Source organism: Ranitomeya imitator, chromosome 9 (genome assembly GCF_032444005.1).
Source record: "Ranitomeya imitator isolate aRanImi1 chromosome 9, aRanImi1.pri, whole genome shotgun sequence".
Taxonomy (NCBI): Eukaryota; Metazoa; Chordata; class Amphibia; order Anura; family Dendrobatidae; genus Ranitomeya; species Ranitomeya imitator.
Genome location: NC_091290.1, coordinates 147705002 through 147728157, shown reverse-complemented (window position 1 = coordinate 147728157; position 23156 = coordinate 147705002). Strand labels below are relative to the sequence as shown.

The window sequence follows — 23156 nt, the reverse complement described above, 5'->3', positions numbered from 1 at the left end:
TGTCTCCAATATGGCCGACACTCATGTGCAGACATTCTCTAGTCTTCTGTTTTCTCTTGTATTTGTACATCGCTGGTCTCCAATATGGCCGACACTCATGTGCAGACATGCTCTAGTCTTCTGTTTTCTCTTGTATTTGTACATTGTTGTCTCCAATATGGCCGACACTCATGTGCAGACATTCTCTAGTCTTCTGTTTTCTCTTGTATTTGTACATTGTTGTCTCCAATATGGCCGACACTCATGTGCAGGCATGCTCTAGTCTTCTGTTTTCTCTTGTATTTGTACATTGTTGTCTCCAATATGGCCGACACTCATGTGCAGACATGCTCTAGTCTTCTGTTTTCTCTTGTATTTGTACATTGTTGTCTCCAATATGGCCGACACTCATGTGCAGACATTCTCTAGTCTTCTGTTTTCTCTTGTATTTGTACATTGTTGTCTCCAATATGGCCGACACTCATGTGCAGACATTCTCTAGTCTTCTGTTTTCTCTTGTATTTGTACATTGTTGTCTCCAATATGGCCGACACTCATGTGCAGGCATGCTCTAGTCTTCTGTTTTCTCTTGTATTTGTACATTGTTGTCTCCAATATGGCCGACACTCATGTGCAGACATGCTCTAGTCTTCTGTTTTCTCTTGTATTTGTACATTGTTGTCTCCAATATGGCCGACACTCATGTGCAGACATGCTCTAGTCTTCTGTTTTCTCTTGTATTTGTACATTGTTGTCTCCAATATGGCCGACACTCATGTGCAGACATGCTCTAGTCTTCTGTTTTCTCTTGTATTTGTACATCGCTGGTCTCCAATATGGCCGACACTCATGTGCAGACATTCTCTAGTCTTCTGTTTTCTCTTGTATTTGTACATTGTTGTCTCCAATATGGCCGACACTCATGTGCAGACATTCTCTAGTCTTCTGTTTTCTCTTGTATTTGTACATTGTTGTCTCCAATATGGCCGACACTCATGTGCAGACATTCTCTAGTCTTCTGTTTTCTCTTGTATTTGTACATCGCTGGTCTCCAATATGGCCGACACTCATGTGCAGGCATGCTCTAGTCTTCTGTTTTCTCTTGTATTTGTACATTGTTGTCTCCAATATGGCCGACACTCATGTGCAGGCATGCTCTAGTCTTCTGTTTTCTCTTGTATTTGTACATCGCTGGTCTCCAATATGGCCGACACTCATGTGCAGGCATGCTCTAGTCTTCTGTTTTCTCTTGTATTTGTACATTGTTGTCTCCAATATGGCCGACACTCATGTGCAGACATGCTCTAGTCTTCTGTTTTCTCTTGTATTTGTACATTGTTGTCTCCAATATGGCCGACACTCATGTGCAGACATGCTCTAGTCTTCTGTTTTCTCTTGTATTTGTACATTGTTGTCTCCAATATGGCCGACACTCATGTGCAGGCATGCTCTAGTCTTCTGTTTTCTCTTGTATTTGTACATTGTTGTCTCCAATATGGCCGACACTCATGTGCAGACATGCTCTAGTCTTCTGTTTTCTCTTGTATTTGTACATTGTTGTCTCCAATATGGCCGACACTCATGTGCAGACATGCTAGACCCTTCCTTGTAGTGCTGGTTTACTTTGACCATGCGCAGTTTGCAGTTCCTGGATGCCGACTTCAGCGATGGTTTTAATATTTCCATTTAGGTAGATGGATATCCATTATATATAATTAGGGCCTTGTGCTTGTAACGTTTTGTAAATGTATGACGCTAATAATTAAATGAAACAAATCACATGGGGTCCCCCCTATTTTCGATAACCAGCAGTGGTAAAGCAGACAGCTGGGGTCTGATATTATCAGGCTGAGGAGGTCTCTGGTTATTGAGCCCTTCCCAGCCTAAAAATCCCAACCCGCAGCCGCCCCAGAAATGGCGCAGTACATGAGATGCTCCAATTCTGACACTTTGCCCGTCTCTTCCCAATTGCCCTGGTGCGGTGGCAATCGGGGTAAAGGTAGTTGGGGTTGATGTGATATGTCAAAACTCATAGCTGACATCAAGTCCTGGTGCAAGTGTGATCAGGTGGGGTACTAGCCCCCCAAACCCCATTGTGGACTCTTCATTGTACATCCAGACACATCAGCTAAGCCGTACTTACATGACACAGTCCCACGTAGAGGACAAGCGGATAATGCGGGAGGCGTCAGGATGTTCACAGAAGGTTTTCTGTTTCTTTGTGCCGAGAGTGGGTCCCTGGGATGGACATTTTACGCTGCCTTCTGCATTCTTAGGGGGGGTTTTGGTTTTTTTCTGGTGTAGTACCTCATTTGAGCAGCAGGGGTCGCTCAAGACTTCACAATTTTTGCAGAGAAAAAACGGATGGCGCGGTTTATTCTTGTGCCACTAGGTGTCAGTATTGTCACCATGAAAGGAACTGCGGCGGGATCTAGTGGTGGAAAGTTTTTTACGCTTTACCCCTCGGACCAGTTTGTGATGGTAATAATAATAATAATCTTTATTTATATATAGCGCTAACATATTCCGCAGCGCTTTACATTTTGCACACATTATCATCACTGTCCCCGATGGGGCTCACAATCTAAATTCCCTATCAGTATGTCTTTGGAATGTGGGAGGAAACCGGAGTGCCCGGAGGAAACCCACGCAAACACGGAGAGAACATACAAACTCTTTGCAGATGTTGTCCTTGGTGGGGTTCGAACCCAGGACTCCAGCGCTGCAAGGCTGCTGTGCTAACCACTGAGCCACCGTGCCGCCCTGTAGACGGCTGTTAATCGCCCCGACGCTTCGTCACATGTCACCTGATTGCTTTTATTCTGATCGTTAACTAGGCAGATTAAAAATTCACAGCAGCACAGAGTATTTTAAAGAGATGAGTTTGGTAATCTGGGTTATGGTGGGCAATTACTTGTTCAGCAATAAGGACAGAATGAATGACTGTATGGAGCAGGGTCGTCCGCAGGACAGAGTATTTCAGAGATGTCATTCTATACATGTGCTTTGTGGCTGATGTAATGAGCGGCTGTACTGGCGATGTTCACTCCTCATTTTTGTGCATGATGGGAGTATTCCTTGATGTCTCCTTAGCTCTTTGTACCCCCACATTGTGTATTTTTTGCATACACTGGGCAAATTACACTTTTTTTTTTTAAAACCAGGTGTGAACAGTCTCATCTGTGTCCTGAGCGTTTTTGCTCCTTTTTCTTATATCCAGACCCTTCACACAATTCATTTCTTACCACAGGACGACGACCTGGAAGAAGGCGAAGTGAAAGATCCGAACGACAGAAAAACCCGACCCCGACTCACCTGCCGCTTCTTCATGAAAGGTAAGGAACTAATCGGACGGTGGACAGAACTCTGACGAGAACTCGCTGCCTCCGGGCGCCGTAAAATATGTGCAAGTGCAGATAGGATCAGTCGTGTCTCGCCTTACGGCTGCTGCGAGGACGGCCATTGAATGAGAAAAGGATGAGTGAGTGTCCTGAATTACACCCCACGGTGCCCGTGATATTCCCCCTGTTTCTCATGGTCGACTCTCCGGTGATCCGGGTAGCCCCCCACCGTTTTCCATAACAGACACAAGTAGGATAATACTGGTCACCGCCGCCTTTATTATAAACATTGCAAACATATATAAACCATATTTAAGGCCCAATAACATTACAAGATCTGGTGACCTCCAAAATGACCATAAGCCTAAAACCATGATTGCTCCCTGCCACAACCAACAGGCTGAGGAGCACCAAAAACCCAAAGGTTCATTAATGGATAACCGCTGACCCGGGACTCGACATTTCTTTGCCTTAAGACGCACCAATCCCCAGACCAAATAACCAACTTACTACACGGGGATCTGTGTCCTGATGAAGTTAAAACCAACTTCGAGGACCCCGATACATGCCGCCACGAGAGAATTTGAACCCTAAAATGCTCAAGACCCCCTTACCTTTCAATGCTCGATGCTTTCTTGTGACGCCATAGTCTGAAAATCAATTTGCACAGCATTCAGCTGCACCCCGTCTGCTAAACAAAATTTGTCATTACCACTTTCTTAAACAAAATGCCGCATCTCCTCACCCCATTACGAGAAACCAAGTGTGAAATCGCCCTGATCACCTTTATTGGAGCCATGTCTAACTTCTCGACTGACCAAGCGTTTCGCCACTTCATCCGGGGAACGATCTCGGATGAAACCGGGATGTCCAAAGCCGTAAAAAAAAAAATCATGCTCCAGTTCTCTTATTAAATCCCTATAACCTCATAATTTGAAACCAAAGGCCAACCTGGAGATCACCTGGATTTACTTTTGACACCGACCACCTTTTTTTTGACACTTCCTTGCTTAACCGTAGCATCAACAATCCTACCTGCTCATCCTCAGACAACTCCTGACCAAACGATCCTTTCCACAACTCCTATACAGACCGGTATGGCATCCACATGCCGGCAGAAAGAGACCCTCTAATCAGCAATTCGGCTGCCCAAACGCCCAGGTCCATAACTGAGGAGGGCACCCCCAACCCTTTCTCCTTTGTGTCTAGTCGTCGCAACACAAGAATCACCATTGAATCCCCCATAAACCCTGTAAGGTGGGCACCTAAAGGCCTATGAAGCAGACGCAAACTTCATCCTGCAGTTTATCACCCAAATTAATCTTCTTGCCCTTATTGGTTTCCGCCTGAACAGGTGCTACCACCTGGGACACCCCCCCCCCCCCCCCGCCCAAACTACTATTCACATCACTGGCCAGCACCCAGACAGCTGTGCTTCGGTACCACAATTCCCAGCAGATGGGTCCCCAGCAGGTGTAGACAAGGGAGGGCGGCCATAGCCCTGGGTTCCTGTAAAACACGAGGGGCCCTGGGGAATGGCACTAAGTTAGAGGGTAGACCAACAAGCTTGGGTACCAAGGGGGACCCCTGGCAGCTAGCCTGCTGTCTGATATCGCTGAGGGGTGACTTTGAAGCACGTTCTCACTGCTGGCAGAAGCAGACCGCCCAATGGGCACATGAATGCGACAGCCCATCGTTGATTAATCCCGTCGCGAGTAAACGCATGCTAACTGCTAGCCCGCCAAGCCATGGACCTGGGTTCCTTCTGGCCCGGGGCTTGGCATGGAGGCTGGATTGGTGCATACGTGCCAGGGGGTCTCCTGTGCCTTACACATTGAGCCTGGTCAGGGGACAGCCGAGTGGGGGACCGAGACTGATGAGGGCGCCGTTCTAGTGGGGACAATGTCGCTGCCATCCTCACTCCACCGCCGACAAACCGTGCCACCTTCTTGTCTAACTAGCCCTGGGGGTGACCACTGGCAGCCATCCTCATAGATTGTAGGAGCTGATCCACCACCTCTTGAGGTAAGGTGACAGGGGAACTTGCTGTGTGACCCAGGGGGCAGGAAACTGGCAAATACTGCCCCTAAACCCCCTTATAAATGTCCCATCACAAAAAACCCTCCCACGTTAACCCTTGTCCCACCTCCTACAAACACTCGTCATTCCGGCCTCCTTGCGTTGTGCCAGCCCAGTGCTCCGGCTTCTCCTTTATGAATATTAACAGTCCTAGCTGGAGGATTCGGTGACTGGCCTCCAGCTGGGAAGGACAGTTGGCCGCCCGTTGTGGTGAAATCTATGCAGCGCTTGTTCTTAGCCAATCAGCAATTGTTAGACTTGTTGATTGGCTGAGAGCTGGTGATAGAGTCGGTCTCTCACCACACCCTGTGTTTCCGTTTGATGCTCTGGTTCTGGGGTTTTTGTCCCCCATATTTCCTAGATCCCTGACTGCTTTCCTTGGTTACACAGTATGTCTACTCCTGTCCTGTAGCCACCTCCGCCCTGGTCACTATTGGACATTATTATCAGCTGTCTGAGCGCTAGGAGAGTAAAAGTGACTGGTGCAGGAGACGTCACTGCAGGGCGCAGGAGGTGTCACCGCAGGGCGCAGGAGGTGTCACCGCAGAAGGCGTCGGCGCAGGAAGCGTCGCCACATGGCGCAGGAGACGTCTCCGCAGGGCACAGGAGATGTCTCCGCGGGGCACAGGACGTCGGTGCAGGGGGCGCAGGAGACGTCGGTGCAGGGGGCGCAGGAGACGTCGGTGCAGGGGGGCGCAGGAGACGTCGGTGCAGGGGGGCGCAGGAGACGTCGGTGCAGGGGGGCGCAGGAGACGTCGGTGCAGGGGGGCGCAGGAGACGTCGGTGCAGGGGGCGCAGGAGACGTCGGTGCAGGGGGCGCAGGAGACGTCGGTACAGGGGGGCGCAGGAGACGTCGGTGCAGGGGGGCGCAGGAGACGTCGGTGCAGGGGGGCGCAGGAGACGTCGGTGCAGGGCGCATGGCGCAGGAGACGTCTGTGCATGGCGCAGGAGACCAGGGTGCAGGGCACATGAGACCAGGGTGCAGGGCACAGGAGACGTCACTGCAGGATGCAGGGCACATGAGACCAGGGTGCAGGGCACAGGAGACGTCACTGCAGGATGCAGGGCACAGGAGACCAGGGTGCAGGGCACAGGAGACGTCACTGCAGGATGCAGGGCACAGGAGACCAGGATGCAGGGCACAGGAGACCAGGGTGCAGGGCACAGGAGACGTCACTGCAGGATGCAGGGCACAGGAGACCAGGGTGCAGGGCACATGAGACCAGGGTGCAGGGCACATGAGACCAGGGTGCAGGGCACAGGAGACCAGGGTGCAGGGCACATGAGACCAGGGTGCAGGGCACAGGAGACGTCACTGCAGGATGCAGGGCACAGGAGACCAGGGTGCAGGGCACAGGAGACGTCACTGCAGGGTGCAGAGCACATGAGACCAGGGTGCAGGGCACAGGAGACGTCACTGCAGGGCACAGGAAACGTCACTGCAGGGTGCAGGGCACAGGAGACCAGGGTGCAGGGCACAGGAGACCAGGGTGCAGGGCACAGGAGACCAGGGTGCAGGGCACAGGAGACCAGGGTGCAGGGCACATGAGACCAGGGTGCAGGGCACATGAGACCAGGGTGCAGGGCACATGAGACCAGGGTGCAGGGCACATGAGACCAGGGTGCAGGGCACATGAGACCAGGGTGCAGGGCACAGGAGACCAGGGTGCAGGGCACATGAGACCAGGGTGCAGGGCACAGGAGACGTCACTGCAGGATGCAGGGCACAGGAGACCAGGGTGCAGGGCACAGGAGACGTCACTGCAGGGTGCAGGGCACATGAGACCAGGGTGCAGGGCACAGGAGACGTCACTGCAGGGCACAGGAAACGTCACTGCAGGGCATGGTGCAGGGCACAGGAGACTTCTCACTTCTGGGATTTTTTACTTTGGGTGACCTCATCCATTAACAAATTGTAATCTGCGTCTGGCAATAAGGGGGCGATTGGGTGACCCCCAACTATAACGTACAGCATGTCCGTATATTACATGCTCTGATGCAGGGGACTGACTGCTCTCTGATGAGAAGCACCAGCAGCACAGAGGATTTCAGGAGAGATATGTGCAGATTGCAGCCTGAGAGTTAGATAATAGGAGGAGTTGGGTCCGTTCGGCAGCACAGAGTGTTGTGAGTGAAGTCAGAGAGATCAGGGTTACTTCAGCAGCACAGAGTGTTTCAGGAGGTGAGCTCGCTGATCTTTTGGGACATTGGAGACTAATAACTAGGGGCATTGCCTCACAGCAGCACAGAGTATTTTCTGAGGGTGGTTACGGACTGAGTGTTGCATAACTGACAGCATGGCCCTTTCAGCAGCACAGAGGATTTCAGAGGAGAGCTCACTGATCCCTTAGGAGTTGACAGGTTGTAGCTACGTATTGATGGGATTTTGGAGCCCTTTCCTGCTTTTTGTCGGTGGGATCTGCTCCCTATTTTGGCAGGAGGTACCCTCGGGAGCCACTTTGGGGTGTTGGCTCCTGAAATCCCCCCTTTACGTCACCCTATACCATGACGATGGCGTCGGATTGCAGCCCGCGGGCGGCTCCTCGCCGGATTTCACCCCTTGTTCTGTGTATTTTTAGACGATGTTTTACAGTTTGTGATTTTTGGGGAAATGTGTGATGTAAATGTGCGGCCTCTGGTCCCGGTGATTTCTGGACATACCTGTGCGGTGGCGCAATATCCTGTCCTGCCGGGTAGTACGCTCTTGTGACACCGGCCCGTGACTCAGCCGACACTTCACGTACAATGGCAGTGACGTCACGCCCGGTGTCATCCCGAATTTTAGGGTTACTTCACTTTTGCACCTTGTTTCTCCATTCAGTCACCTATAACTGAGTCACCTATAGACGCAGCACGCCGATCGCTTGGCCAACAGCCCCTGATTGGGCGCGGGTCTGTCGTCACACCTGCTGACTGTTTCCACTTACTAGAGTCAAACTGTCATGAGTGTGTATCTGTCCCGGAGGTGGGTTTATCCAGAAATCCCCAAATTACAGGCGGCCGCCCGACCACACAACCGCTGCAGCCAGTCTCTGGCCTGCACCTCTATCGCTTTAAAGGCCGGTGATTGGCTGCAGCCATTGTTTGGGTTCACCGAACGTCCCATATTCTTCCCCCCCTGCTTCACCAGAAATGGCGCCACTTTTCTCCATGGTCCTGCAGATGATAAATATTTAAAAGAATAATATAAAAACATGTCTCTTGTTGATTCCTGTAGAGAAAACCTACCGCCACAGATACAGAAGTGTTGTGTTCACAAGTCACATCCAAAGCTGCAGCTGAAACCTTCATTGGAAGTGACCTAGTGGGGGAAGTCTGCAAGGCTCCAGGTGCAGCTTTGGTTGTGATCGGAGCATGAGACGCGATGGACCTCTGGATCAGCCATCACAATTATTCAGTCAGTGCCTTTTAATCTGGCGTCCAGTACTCCAGAAAGTCTGATAATCCGGAACTCGCTTCCAGTCCTGAGTGTCAGCGTTATAGGAAATTTCCCAGTAGCGGAGGAAATCACTCCCCAAGTTATTGTCTGATAATCCAGAATATTTGATAACCCGGTGCCTTTTGGGTCTGGTCAGTGCCGGATTACAGGAACTTAACCCCCTGCGTCTCTTCTAGGGAACTGCACGTGGGGGATGAGCTGTCGCTTCTTACACCCCGGCATGAATGATAAGGGGAATTACTCGCTCATCACCAAACCCGACCCCTTCTCCACGAACGGCACCGCTGCTGGAGGGACGCCGCTCGCTCCGAACCCCTGGGTAAGTGTCCGTACCCCCTGCGGACCTAGGACCTCTCATTGGGGTTATTACCGGGCGCGGCTCCTTTCTTTCGGACTGATCGGGGACCCTATTTGGGGTAAGAGGAGCCGCAGTTCATCGTCTGGGGCAATAGTCTGTGTCGCCCCCCACACATTTCCATGGAGGCTTTACTCTTGGGCAGAATTGTGATTTATTTATTATTGATTTATTTTGCATTAATAGTCTTGTAACTGTACATTTCTCTTCCACAGGGGGCTCCGGCCTCTGAGGAATTACTACTCCCCCTAATCCAGGACCCCCCGACAGAAAGTGCCTGGGAGAGAGGCCTCCGGCACGCCAAAGAGGTAACGCAGTGGTACTTTTGGAGCTGATGACTTTCCGGTTAGTTTTTCTGTGCCAGATAACCGCTTCCGTCATCAGGATTGCATGTTCTCCTGCAGATAAAGTCCGCCGGTGCTGCCGCGCTTCTGTGCTGCAGAAATAAAGGAACTTTTACAAAACCTCTTAAAGGGGTTGGCCTCCTCACCATCGGTGGCGCTCCGCTCCTGAGCCTCCTGCTCGATGGACGGTTCATGGAGGCCGTCGCTTTACCTCTGCACCATCATTGGGGGACAGATGCACTGAAATTGGCTGAGATTTGTGTTCCGGCGAGCTTCAGAGCAGAAATCATAAGGCTATGTGCACACGTTGCGGATTAGGCTTAGGAATTTCCGGTGCGGATTCTGCCTCTCCTGGCAGAAAACGCCCCTGCGGATTTGTTGCGTTTTTTGTACGTTTTTGCGGCGGTTTTCTTGCGGATTTATTGCGCTTTTGACCCCTGCGGTTTTTTATAATGGAATGGGTACAGAAACACTGCAGATTCACAAAAAAGAAGTTACATGCTACTTCTTTTAAAGCAAAGCTTTTCCGCAAAGTGTACACAGCATTTTTTTTTTCTCATTGATTTACATTGTACTGTAAATCAATTGCTTTTCTGCACTGCAAAAAAACGCTGCGGATCCGCAGAGAATCCACAACGTGTGCACATAGCCTAAGAGACGTAGAAAGGAGCTTGTAAGCACTGCACATGGTTGGCCACTGTTACTGGACTGCAGAGGGTTTTTTTATTTTTTTTTAACAGGACCAAAAGGGCGCTGACTTGAACTTTTGTATTTTTTTTTTCATACTTATAAAAGCTTTTTTTTTTTTCTTTTCATGCTGGATTTAATATAGTCCCCTTAGTGGACTTGAAGCTGCAATCATAGCAGGGCTTCAGCATCACTAGGTGTAGAGAAAATCACGCTGGCTTTCACAGGAGTATAATAATGACTGGCATTGAGGTCCTCAGAAGACCCCCAGCTGTCCTGACAACCCATTCCTGCCCCTTAATCCCGTCACAGGCACTCTGCTTCACCCGTGGCTGTTGGAGGCAGATGATGGCTGAATAGATAAGCCATCATCAACCAGGAAAGATGTTGGCTGGGCGATATGGAGAGTTTGCTTTCCGTTTAAAAATGTTAGTTGTTTTTTTTTAAATATTTATCTGTATTTTAGGTGCTGAAGAAAGCCACAATGAGAAAAGAGCAGGAGCCCGACTTTGAGGAGAAACGTCTCACTGTCACCATCGGGGAAGACGAGAGGGAGTTTGATAAGGAGAATGACTATTTACGGGACTGGAATTATCGGATCACTAGAGAAGTTCGTGAAACTGGGTGCGTATGTCCCACCATATGTGCTGCGTAACTGGGTGCATATGTCCCACGGCATGTGCCATATAACTGGGTGCGTATGTCCCACCGTATGTGCCGCGTAACTGGGTGCCTATGTCCCACGGCATGTGCCATATAACTGGGTGCGTATGTCCCACCGTATGTGCCGCGTAACTGGGTGCCTATGTCTCACGGCATGTGCCATATAACTGGGTGCGTATGTCCCACCGTATGTGCCGCGTAACTGGGTGCCTATGTCTCACAGCATGTGCCATATAACTGGGTGCGTATGTCCCACCGTATGTGCCGCGTAACTGGGTGCCTATGTCTCACAGCATGTGCCATATAACTGGGTGCGTATGTCCCATCGTATGTGCCGCATAACTAGGTGCATATGTCTCACGGCATGTGTCACGTAACTGGATGCGTTTGTCCCACCATATGTGCCGTGTAACGGAGTGTGTATGTCCCACCGTATGTGCCGTGTAACTGGGTTTGTATGTCCCACGGCATGTGTTGCGTAATCGGGTGCATATGTCCCACGGTTCCGGGTCCCATTGTATGTGCCACAGATTCTTATGATCCTTCTTGTTTTCTAATAATGTATTCTTTATAAATCATCTGTTTGTCTGTTCCCCCTCGTTCCCCGATTTGCCTCGTTTCCCGTTGCCCTCGGATATTTTAGATGCTGATGAATAGAACCAGAGCAATGAAAATGAAAGTACTTTTTTTTTTTTTTATTATCGTGATCTGGCAGTTTTATAGTCTCGTAGTAAAGTTTTATAATCTGAAACTTGTATCCAGAATAGAGCTGTAATCCAGAGTGGAATTTCACATGAGCAGAAGGCGGAGAGGAGAGAAACAGAAGGGAACCTCCTCCGATTAAAGGGATCCGGCCGGGGACTCTGCATCTTGGATGACTGGTCCCTCGGCGTCTTCTCCCCTTGACTGACAGGTCTCTCCCTGTGCACACGCATTCATGTGTAGGTGACTTCGCCGGTGCCTGTGCACACGCATTCATGTGTAGGTGACTTCGCCGGGGAGAAACCACCAGGGAGCTGACTTAGTCTCCTGCGCCGTGTAGTCTCCGGCCGGACTTTACCTTTGATTTTGGCTCCTTTCCCCGAGTGTTCCATGAGGCACCCTATCCCATAACACCTGAGATTTCAGCCTCTATGGGGTCCCGTTGATGGCAGACTGAAATTCAGCCAAAGAAACGGACTTGGCGCTGCACAATTTCCAGGAGGTTTCGATGCTTTTTGCAGCTCTCAACACAAAGTGGATTTATAAACTGCAGTGGATGTCTTAATTGCATCAATGTTTGGTGCTAAGTATTAGTATGAGGTCAGTCAGCCGCGCGGTGGAGTGTGGAAGCGTGTGAGATCTGTGAGTTTGGCGTCCAGTCTCTGCCAGTCCCGTACACATTGCCGAGGCACCTGAGACATTGACTAAGACGGGAATAACGCTTTTATCAGCCCCATCGGGTGTTACCGCGCCTCATTCTGCAGTAATATGTTTTTACAGCGCTGTGGAACAAGCCCTGAGCCGCCGGGGCGGGCCCAACACCTCCAACAATCCATAAGGTGACGGGGCTCAGTAACGAGGAGCAGCTACTCTTCTACCCCAACCAAAAAGTGCTGCTGGGGCCTGTAGTGCTCATGTATAAATGATAAAATAATATTTCTAGATTTAAATCTTTTATATATATTTTTTCTTTTCCAGGGAAGTAGAATTTCGAGAAACGGTGACGCAAGGGTAAGTGGCTGCTGTCGGGAGCGTGGCTACATGGTCCGCTTTATACTTGGTCCTAGAAGCCGATATCGGCAGGGTCGACCATCTTTAGTCTAATGTGCGTGGCTGCTGTCAGGAGCGTGGCTACATGGTCCGCTTTATACTTAGTCCTAGAAGCCGATATCGGCAGGGTCGACCATCTTTAGTCTAATGTGCGTGGCTGCTGTCGGGAGCGTGGCTACATGGTCCGCTTTATACTTGGTCCTAGAAGCCGATATCGGCAGGGTCGACCATCTTTAGTCTAATGTGCGTGGCTGCTGTCGGGAGCGTGGCTACATGGTCCGCTTTATAATTGGTCCTAGAAGCCGATATCGGCAGGGTCGACCATCTTTAGTCTAATCTGTGTGGCTGCTGTCGGGAGCGTGGCTACATGGTCCGCTTTATACTTAGTCCTAGAAGCCGATATCGGCAGGGTCGACCATCTTTAGTCTAATCTGTGTGGCTGCTGTCGGGAGCGTGGCTACATGGTCCGCTTTATACTTAGTCCTAGAAGCCGATATCGGCAGGGTCGATTATCTTTAGTCTAATGTGCGTGGCTGCTGTCGGGAGCGTGGCTACATGGTCCGCTTTATACTTGGTCCTAGAAGCCGATATTGTCAGGGTCGACCATCTTTAGTCTAATCTGTGTGGCTGCTGTCGGGAGCGTGGCTACATGGTCCGCTTTATACTTGGTCCTAGAAGCCGATATTGTCAGGGTCGACCATCTTTAGTCTAATCTGTGTGGCTGCTGTCGGGAGCGTGGCTACATGGTCCGCTTTATACTTGGTCCTAGAAGCCGATATCGGCAGGGTCGACCATCTTTAGTCTAATGTGCGTGGCTGCTGTCGGGAGCGTGGCTACATGGTCCGCTTTATACTTGGTCCTAGAAGCCGATATCGGCAGGGTCGACCATCTTTAGTCTAATGTGCGTGGCTGCTGTCGGGAGCGTGGCTACATGGTCCGCTTTATACTTGGTCCTAGAAGCCGATATCGGCAGGGTCGACCATCTTTAGTCTAATCTGTGTGGCTGCTGTCGGGAGCGTGGCTACATGGTCCGCTTTATACTTGGTCCTAGAAGCCGATATCGGCAGGGTCGACCATCTAGTCTAATCTGTGTGGCTGCTGTCGGGAGCGTGGCTACATGGTCCGCTTTATACTTGGTCCTAGAAGCCGATATCGGCAGGGTCGACCATCTTAAGTCTAATCTGCGTGGCTGCTGTTACAGATGCGAAGTAGTTAATTTTTGGCCACATTCTAGGGGGATAGTCCTTGTGTGAAGCCCCCCATTGCAGGCTGTGCATCCACATAGCCTCTGAGTGTTGGGCTTGTAAGCCGCAGTTCACACAGGCGAGATCCTACGTCCGGTTTGCACTCACCAGACCTCTGACGTACAATGTTTAGGATTTGGAAATTACCCAGAGCTTTAACCACGTGGATTTACTATAGAGGGTGCGGAGTAAACTTCCACCGTCGTATACGGCAGCCACTCGCTGCATCTTTACAGCTGTATATCGGCACGGGACACCGTATAAATCCTTTTATGATTATGTCTATTTTTTGCATCATCTTGTAGAAGCCATATTATTTTATGGACCATGAGGCATTTGTAAATAGACTAGGGACAAAAACTTTCCACAGGGACACATGGAGGAAATGCTTAGACTGTTATGTTTACACCTCGTGACCATTTTACGGTTTTATTTTGTGCTGATGATATGACACGCGCCGTGTGCTGAACGTCCTCTTGTAAGGGCGTCACTTAACATTACCTAAACTGTTCTCTATATTGTTTTTGTTTCAGCCCCGATCCCTTTGCTGATCCCTACTATGACCTGGAAATGGAGAGATACTGGCGTGGCGGGCAGTACGAAAACTTCAGAGTACAGTACACAGAGGCCGAGCCGTATCGCTATAGAGTACGTAACTGCAAAGTGGCTGCAACAATCCTCACCCTGCATTCACTCTGCTCTCATCTCATCACACTGATCCTGAGTTACGTCCTGTATTATACCCCAGAGCTGCACTCACTATTCTGCTGGTGCAATCACTGTGCACATACATTACATTACTGATCCTGAGTTACATCCTGTATTATACTCCAGAGCTGCACTCACTATTCTGCTGGTGCAGTCACTGTGTACATACATTACATTACTGATCCTGAGTTACATCCTGTATTATACTCCAGAGCTGCACTCACTATTCTGCTGGTGCAGTCACTGTGTACATACATTACATTACTGATCCTGAGTTACATCCTGTATTATACCCCAGAGCTGCACTCAGTATTCTGCTGGTGCAGTCACTGTGTATATACATTATATTACTGATCCTGAGTTACATCCTGTATTATACCCCAGAGCTGCATTCACTATTCTGCTGGTGCAGTCACTGTGTACATACATTACATTACTGATCCTGAGTTACATCCTGTATTATACCCCAGAGCTGCACTCACTATTCTGCTGGTGCAGTCACTGTGTACATACATTACATTACTGATCCTGAGTTACATCCTGTGTTATACTCCGCAGCTGCATTCACTATTCTGCTGGTGCAGTCACTGTGTACATACATTACATTACTGATCCTGAGTTACCTCCTGTATTATATCCCAGAGCTGCACTCACTATTCTGCTGGTGCAGTCACTGTGTACATACATTACATTACTGATCCTGAGTTACATCCTGTGTTATACTCCGCAGCTGCATTCACTATTCTGCTGGTGCAGTCACTGTGTACATACATTACATTACTGATCCTGAGTTACATCCTGTATTATACCCCAGAGCTGCACTCACTATTCTGCTGGTGCAATCACTGTGTACATACATTATATTACTGATCCTGAGTTACATCCTGTATTATACCCCAGAGCTGCACTCACTATTCTGCTGGTGCAATCACTGTGTACATACATTACATTACTGATCCTGAGTTACATCCTATATTATACTCCAGAGCTGCACTCACTATTCTGCTTTGCAGTCACTGTACATAAGGCAGATTGCTTCCTTACTTTCCTGAGCGGCTGAGTTTTGCAGTCTCTCCGTGTAGATGGCGTTTTGCACTCTGATCTCCTAATACTTTTTTTCTTCTTTTTGTGCAGGAAAGAGAGCGGGAGCGAGATCGCGATAGGGATAGAGACAGACAGCGAGACAGAGACCGCGAGAGGGACAGAGATCGAGAGCGTCGTCAGCGAGAAAGAGAGCGCGATAGAGAACGGGAGCGAGAGAAGGACCGGCAGAAACGGAAAGATGAATGGGAGAGAGATCGAAGCAAAAGGGACGAGAAGGAGCGGCAGAAAGATAAAGACAAGGAGAAGGACAAAACGAGGACAAAGTCTCCGCTGCTGCCCAGGTTAGTGGTCGTCTCCTGCCTGAAACGATTGTGCTGCCAGGTGAGGAGCGGCATCTACAGACGAGACTGCTGGGCTCATAACGGGGCGTGCGCCAGCAAGGGACCACCTGGCAACGATGACATTTTTGGGGGTATATTTACATCCCCCAGAAATTGAATAAAGGGAGATCATCAAGTCGTATTGACACCAAAATGGTACAAAAAAACCTACATTTCGAAAAGCAAAAATATAACACGTCCTGGATACAACTCCGAAAAATAGTTCTATCTGTCAGAAAATGTCAACTGATCGCTAGAGACAAGGAAAACAAATCGTAAAGGGTGAAACCTCTATTTATTTTCCTTAATTTCACCTCACTTAGGTTTGGGGTTTTTTGGGGGAGGGTTTTGCTGTTATTCAGTACATTATACAGTCATGGCAAAAATGTTGGCGCCCTCCTTAATATTTTGTTGCACCCCCTTTGGAATAATTACCTGCAATCAGTCGCTTCCTATGACCATCCACAACCTCTCAGGTGGGATTTTGGAGCGCTCTTCCATTGCAAACTTCTCCAGGTGTCTCATATGTGAAGGCGTCTTCTCCCAACAGCAATTTTAAGATCTCTCCTCGGGTGATCAATTGGATTTAGATCCGGACTCATCTCTGCCATTTCATAAATCTCCAGTGATTTGTTTCCATCCATTTCTGGGGGCTTGAGGTATGTTTGGGGTCATTGTCGTGCTCGGAAGACCCATGACCTAGGACACACTACCATCTTTCTGACACTGGGCAGTACATTGCCACCCAAAATCCTTTTGGTAATCTTCAGATTTCATGATACTTTGCACACAGTTTAATCACCCAGTGCAAGAGGCAGCAAACCGACCCCAAAACATCTGTGACCATCCACCTTGTCTGACTGTAGGTACTGTGTTCTTTTATTTGTAGGCTTTATTCCTTTTTTGGTAAACAGTAGAATGATGTGCTTTACCAAAAAGCTCCATCTTGGTCTCATCTGTCCATGAGACACATTAACAGAAGTAACTCGCATACATTTTGGCAAACTGCAGTGTTATCTTTTTTATGTCTCTGTGTCAGCAGTGGGGTCCTCCTGGGTCTCTTGCCATAGTGTTTGCGCTAACACTGATGTACTCTGAGCCTTCAGGACAACTTGGATTTCTTTGGAATTTGATTGGGGCTTATCCACCATCTTGATTTTTATGTTCTGCAACCTTTAATCAATTTCTACCATTCAAGGAGATTAGCTGCAGTGCCATGGGGTGTAAACTTCGTCATTATGTTGCGCACTGTGGAAATAGGAACACCAAGATCTCTGGAGATGGACTTTGTAACCTTGAGATTGTTGATGTTCAAAAATTTTGTTTCTCAAGTCCTCAGTCCGTTCTCTTCTCCTCTTTCTGTTCTCCATATTTGGTGTGGCACACACAGACACACAATGCTACGATGGAGTCAACTTCTCCCCTTTTTATCTGGTTTCAGGTGTGATTTTCATATTACCCACAACTGTTACTTGTCACAGGTGAGTGTGAACGAGCATCACATGCTCGAAACAAAGTTCTTTACCCACAATTTTGAAAAGGTGCCAACGATTTTGTCCGGTCCATTTGGGGGGTTTTGTGTGACGTTATGTCCTATTTGCTTTTTTTTTTGTTTTGTTCCAATACACACAAAGGAAATAACATTACAAAATGTGTGGAACTGCAATAATTTTCTGGGAAAAATACTTCATTTTTGGAACAAGTTCAAGGGCGCCAGCACTTTCGGTCATGACTGTATATTAAGATGATTGGTCTCATTTGAGAACACAGCTGAGGCTATAAAGAAGCCTCATAAGTCCGTGTCCACAGTACAATGGTTATGACCCAAGGGGAGGAAAAAAACAAAAGAGCAAAAATAAAAGATGGAAGCTGCTGGCAGGGGTTGATGGCACCTTCCCCTAAACACTGTCGTGTGTTTTCAGCGTTGGTGCGTGGAGCTCTCTGCTGAGGCGGATCAGAGCCTCGGGCTCCGTCCTGGTTTTTCCTTTTTTTTTTTTTTTTTTTCTATTTTCAGTCTTAAATTTGGTTGTAACAAGACGAAAGGAGCTTCCAGGAAACTTTCCCCGGCCGTGCATCAGCCGGGCCTTGTACTTTCCTCTGGTTTACCTGATCCTTGTGACCCTGCCTCTTTCAGCGTGTGGTTTTCCCCTCCGTACGCGCTCTTTATTCTTTATTTGACAGCAGTTTACGACCTGCCCGGCTTGTTTTTTCTCTTTTTTTTTTTTTTCCCCCTTCCATCAGTGACGAGTCAGACACATATTTCCTAACATCTAGTGAAGCTTTCAAGGTATTCATCTTCTAATCCGCTGAGCCCTCATCCTCTTCTAGACTTCAGTCCTTTAGATGTGTTATATTAACCTTGCACAGAAACAATCAGCAGGCAGGTGGATTGTGATTCTTAGCAGGCAGGCCGATTGTGATTCTTAAACTGTAATTTTTTTAAAAGGGGGGAAAATTGTAAAGTGCTTGGGAAAAAAAAGCAAAATCCTCTCTGCTGCAAAGAGCGGAGGTGGCTGGTCTGTCAGCTGTGGCCAGGTAAGGAGCGCAGCGCTTACAAGCTCTTAACTCTTCAGCTATGTTCCTCTGATGTTGTAAATGTCAAAGCTGCTTCTGTTTGCGGTGTGGGAAGCGCACGGTTTGGGCAGACGCTCCGCCATGCCTCTGGTCTTAGTGTTTATTTTCAGGTGTGCACTTAGGTGTTCATAAAGGGAATATAGTAATAATATTTTTACATTAATAGTGCAACAGCCATGTATTGGGGGGTCTGCAGTCCCCACACACACCACCCTGAACCTGCCACTTTCTTCTGGGCCCCCTGTAGTATTTGGTGGGGAGAGACCTGGCCTCGCCTATTAAGGTTAAAAATTGGGCTGTCATTCCCCTTGCGCTGGTAAAGCCACTGGTGCTTTCCCCGTGCGCTGGTAAAGCCGCTGGCGCTTTCCTCGTGCGCTGTTAAAGCCGCTGGCGCTTTCATCGTGCGCTATTAAAGCCGCTGGCGCTTTCCTCGTGCGCTGGTAAAGCCGCTGGCGCTTTCCTCGTGCGCTGGTAAAGCCGATGCTGCTTTCCTCATGCGCTGGTAAAGCTTATGGCGCTTTTCTCGTGCGCTGGTAAAGCCGATGGCGCTTTCCTCGTGCGCTTCGTAAAGCTGCTGGTGCTTTCCTCGTGCGCTGGTAAAGCCACTGGCGCTTTCCTCGTGCGCTGGTAAAGCCGCTGGCGCTTTCCTCGTGCGCTGGTAAAGCCGATGCTGCTTTCCTCATGCGCTGGTAAAGCTGATGGCGCTTTTCTCGTGCGCTGGTAAAGCCGGTGCTGCTTTCCTCGTGGATGGTAAAGTCGATGGTACTTTCCTCGTGCGCTAGTAAAGCTGATGGCGCTTTCCTCGTGCGCTGGTAAAGCCGATGGCGCTTTCCTCGTGCGCTGGTAAAGCTGATGGCGCTTTCTTCGTGGCTAGTAAAGCCACTGGTGCTTTTCTCGTGCGCTGGATAAGCCGCTGGTGCTTTCCTCGTGTGCTGGTAATGCCGATGGAGCTTTCCTCGTGCGCTGGTAAAGCCGATGGCGCTTTCCTCGTGTGCTGGTAAAGCCGATGGCGCTTTCCTCGTGGCTAGTAAAGCCGCTGGTGTTTTCCTAATACTGAATTCTGTGCTGTGTTTCATCCGTGCATGAAATTCCTCTATGTAACGTAAGTTCTGGTTACATTCTGACATTTTCTGCTTTTTGCTTTTCTATGGGAGAAGAAGCTTCAAATTTCAATTTTTTTTATAGTTCTTTTAAATAAAACAAAAACGTATACACTATGTTCCAAATTATTATGCAGATGACATTTTTCTCAGATTTTCCTAAATGGTCAGTGCAAATGACAGCCAGTCTAATAAGTCATCACCCGTTAGATTATACATCGATTTTTATTGAAGAAACCTCCCAATGATAACAGTATAATCTCCAAAATGAATAAAAACTCAATGCACTGTTCACAATTATTAGGCACAGTAGAATTTCTATACATTTGATCTGTTTTAAAGAACTGAAAAAAGCTATTTAACTCCAAAACATCCTAACAGGCCAAGTTACATGTTAACATAGGAGCCCTTCTTTGATATCACCTTCACAATTCTTGCATTCTTGAGTTTTTGGAGAGTTTCTGCTTGTACGTCTTTGCATGATGTCAGAATCGCTTCCCAGAGCTGCTGTTTTGATGTGAACGGCCTCCCACCCTCATAGATCTTGTGCTGGATGATTCTCCAAAGGTTCCCTATAGGGTTGAGGTCAGGGGAAGATGGTGGCCGCACCATGAGTTTATCTCCTTTTATGCCCATAGCAGCCAATGACTCCGAGGTTTCTTTGCAGCATGAGATGGGGCATTGTCAGCATGAAGATGATTTTGCTCCTGAAGGCACGTTTCTGCTTCTAGACCATGGAAGAAAGTTGTCAGTCAGAAACGCTATTTACTTTACAGAGGTCATTTTCACACCTTAAAGGGCCCCACCAGCTGTTTCCCCGTGATTCTGCCCCAAAACATGACTCCTCCACTCCTTGCTTATGTTGCAGCCTTGTTGAGACATGGTGGCCTCCACCAACCATCCACTACTCCATCCATCTGGACCATCCATTGTTGCTCGACACTCATCAGTAAACAAGACTGTTTGAAAATTAGTCTTCATGTATGTCTGGGCCCACTGCAACCGTTTCTGCTCATGAACACTGTTCAGGGGTGGCCGAATAGTAGGTTTATGCACCACAGCAAGCCTTTGAAGGATCCTACACCTTGAGGTTCGAGGGACTCCAGAGGCACCAGCAGCTTCAAATACCGTAACTGTTTGCTGCTTTGTAATGATATTTTGGCAGCTGCTCTCTTAATCCAATGAATTTGTCTGGCAGAAACCTTCCTCATTATGCCTACATCTGCATGAACTCTGTCTGTGCTCTGTTTTAGCCACAAATCTCTTCAAAGTGTGATGATCACAAAGTTTTTGTGAAGTATCTAATTTTTTCATACCTTGTCCAAGGCATTGCACTATTTAACGCTTTTCAGCAGCAGAGATATCCTTTTTATTTCTCATATTGCTTGAAACCTGTGACCTGCTTAATAGTGTGGGACATAATTTTTAAGTAGTTTTCCTTTAATTAGAATCACCTGGAAAACTAATTATCACATGTGTTTAAGATTGATTTCAGTTATCTATTGAGCCCTGAGACACAATAACATCCACGAGTTTATTTGAAAAACAAAACAATTAAATCTTTATGACACTTAAATCCAATTTGCATAATAATTTGGAACACCATGTGTATTCGCATGCCTGGCACTGTTCAATGGAAGTGTAAATCACGTGGTCGTGGGCTGCAGCCGCGCTGCTGTAACTATACACTGCTGGTATACAGATGTTGATTATTTCGTTCTGCTGCCAGTTGGGTTTCCCGGGGCCTTGTGATTCCTCCAAAAACCTTTACCAATCCCTTGGATCTAATATTGACAAATCCACTTTTTTCTTTTCAACTGATCAGTCGATTGCGGGGCAAGCAGTTTGCTTAGCGGTCATTTGCTCACTTGTCGATCAAGCGGACAATCAATTGCTTGTCCTGCAGTTGGGTAAGCAGTTCTTTGATCGCTCGACCAATAAGTGAGTCGGCTGAGCGCTCGTTTTCTAACTTATTTCTATAGCGATCAATCAGTTGCTTGCCCTGCGGTTGGCTGAGCGCTCGTGTGCTCACTTATTGGTCGAGCGATGGATTGCTTGCCCTGCGGTTGGCTGAGCGCTCGTGTGCTCACTTATTGGTCTAGCGATGGATTGCTTGTCCTGGCTGAGCGCTCGTTTGCTCACTTGTCTGATAATGTATTGTGGCTGCACATTCACCCTGGTGCCAGTGCCGGGTGTCGGTCGGATGCACATTGCTCCGTATCCTTATCATCCTCAGTGACACGCTCGCTTCTCCCCGCGCGGTGGCGGATCCTGACCCGCTCGCTCTGCATTCCAGCTCCGCACTTCTCGCCTTTGGTCTGTGCAGCTATTAATAGATGGAGCTAAAAATAGCCCAGAAAGAGTCTGCACTCAGGCGTGGCCATGGATCTGTGTGTTCTGTGTCACTCATGGAACGTGCTGCTTGGTGTTAAATGGAATCTGAGAGCAGCATAATGTAGAAACTGAGACCCTGATTCCAGCAATGTCACTAATGGCGCTGCATGCTGTACTTTGGAAAAAATCTGGAGATTAACACTTGAGGGACTAGTAACCTGCTGCCAGGTCGTCTTGCAAATGGCGATGTGAGCAGCATCGGTGCAGGACTCTGGCGCTCCTCCGACGTCGGTGCAGAACGCTGGCGCTCCTCCAGCGTCGGTGCAGAACGCTGGCGCTCCTCCGGCATCGGTGCAGGACGCTGGCGCTCCTCCGGCGTCTGTGCAGGACGCTGGCTCTCCTCCGGCATCTGTGCAGGACGCTGGCTCTCCTCCGGCATCTGTGCAGGACGCTGGCTCTCCTCCGGCATCTGTGCAGGACGCTGGCGCTCCTCCGGCATCGGTGCAGGACGCTGGCTCTCCGGTATCAGTGCAGGACGCTGGCGCTCCCCCGGCATCGCTGCCGGACGCTGGCGCTCCTTCGGCGTCTGTTCAGGACGCTGGCTCTCCTCCGGCATCGGTGCAGGACGCTGGCGCTTCTCCGGCATCTGTGCAGGACGCTGGCTCTCCTCCGGCATCTGTGCAGGACGCTGGCTCTCCTCCGGCATCTGTGCAGGACGCTGGCGCTCCCCCGGCATCGCTGCCGGACGCTGGAGCTCCTCCGGGGTCTGTTCAGGACGCTGGCTCTCCTCCGGCATCGGTGCAGGACGCTGGCGCTTCTCCGGTATCTGTGCAGGACGCTGGCTCTCCTCCGGCATCTGTGCAGGACGCTGGCGCTCCCCCGGCATCGCTGCCGGACGTTGGCGCTCCTTCGGCGTCGGTGCCGGACGCTGGCGCTCCTCCGGCATCGCTGCCGGACGCTGGCGCTCCTTCGGCGTCTGTTCAGGACGCTGGCTCTCCTCCGGCATCGGTGCAGGACGCTGGCGCTTCTCCGGCATCTGTGCAGGACGCTGGCTCTCCTCCGGCATCTGTGCAGGACGCTGGCGCTCCCCCGGCATCGCTGCCGGACGCTGGAGCTCCTCCGGGGTCTGTTCA

At 49.3% G+C, this 23156-nt stretch overlaps 1 protein-coding gene across 1 annotated transcript in view; it reads left to right on the top strand.

Annotated features, from left to right (window-relative positions):
- The window catches only part of ZC3H18 (zinc finger CCCH-type containing 18), a 62238-nt gene that overhangs the window by 10807 nt on the left and 28275 nt on the right, over positions 1-23156 (top strand). The window contains exons 3-9 of the mRNA XM_069739382.1: positions 3230-3314; positions 9015-9157; positions 9409-9501; positions 10691-10848; positions 12568-12600; positions 14417-14531; positions 15726-15976. Of these exons, the coding sequence (XP_069595483.1) occupies positions 3230-3314; positions 9015-9157; positions 9409-9501; positions 10691-10848; positions 12568-12600; positions 14417-14531; positions 15726-15976 (878 nt within the window). The remainder of the gene's footprint in view (positions 1-3229; positions 3315-9014; positions 9158-9408; positions 9502-10690; positions 10849-12567; positions 12601-14416; positions 14532-15725; positions 15977-23156) is intronic.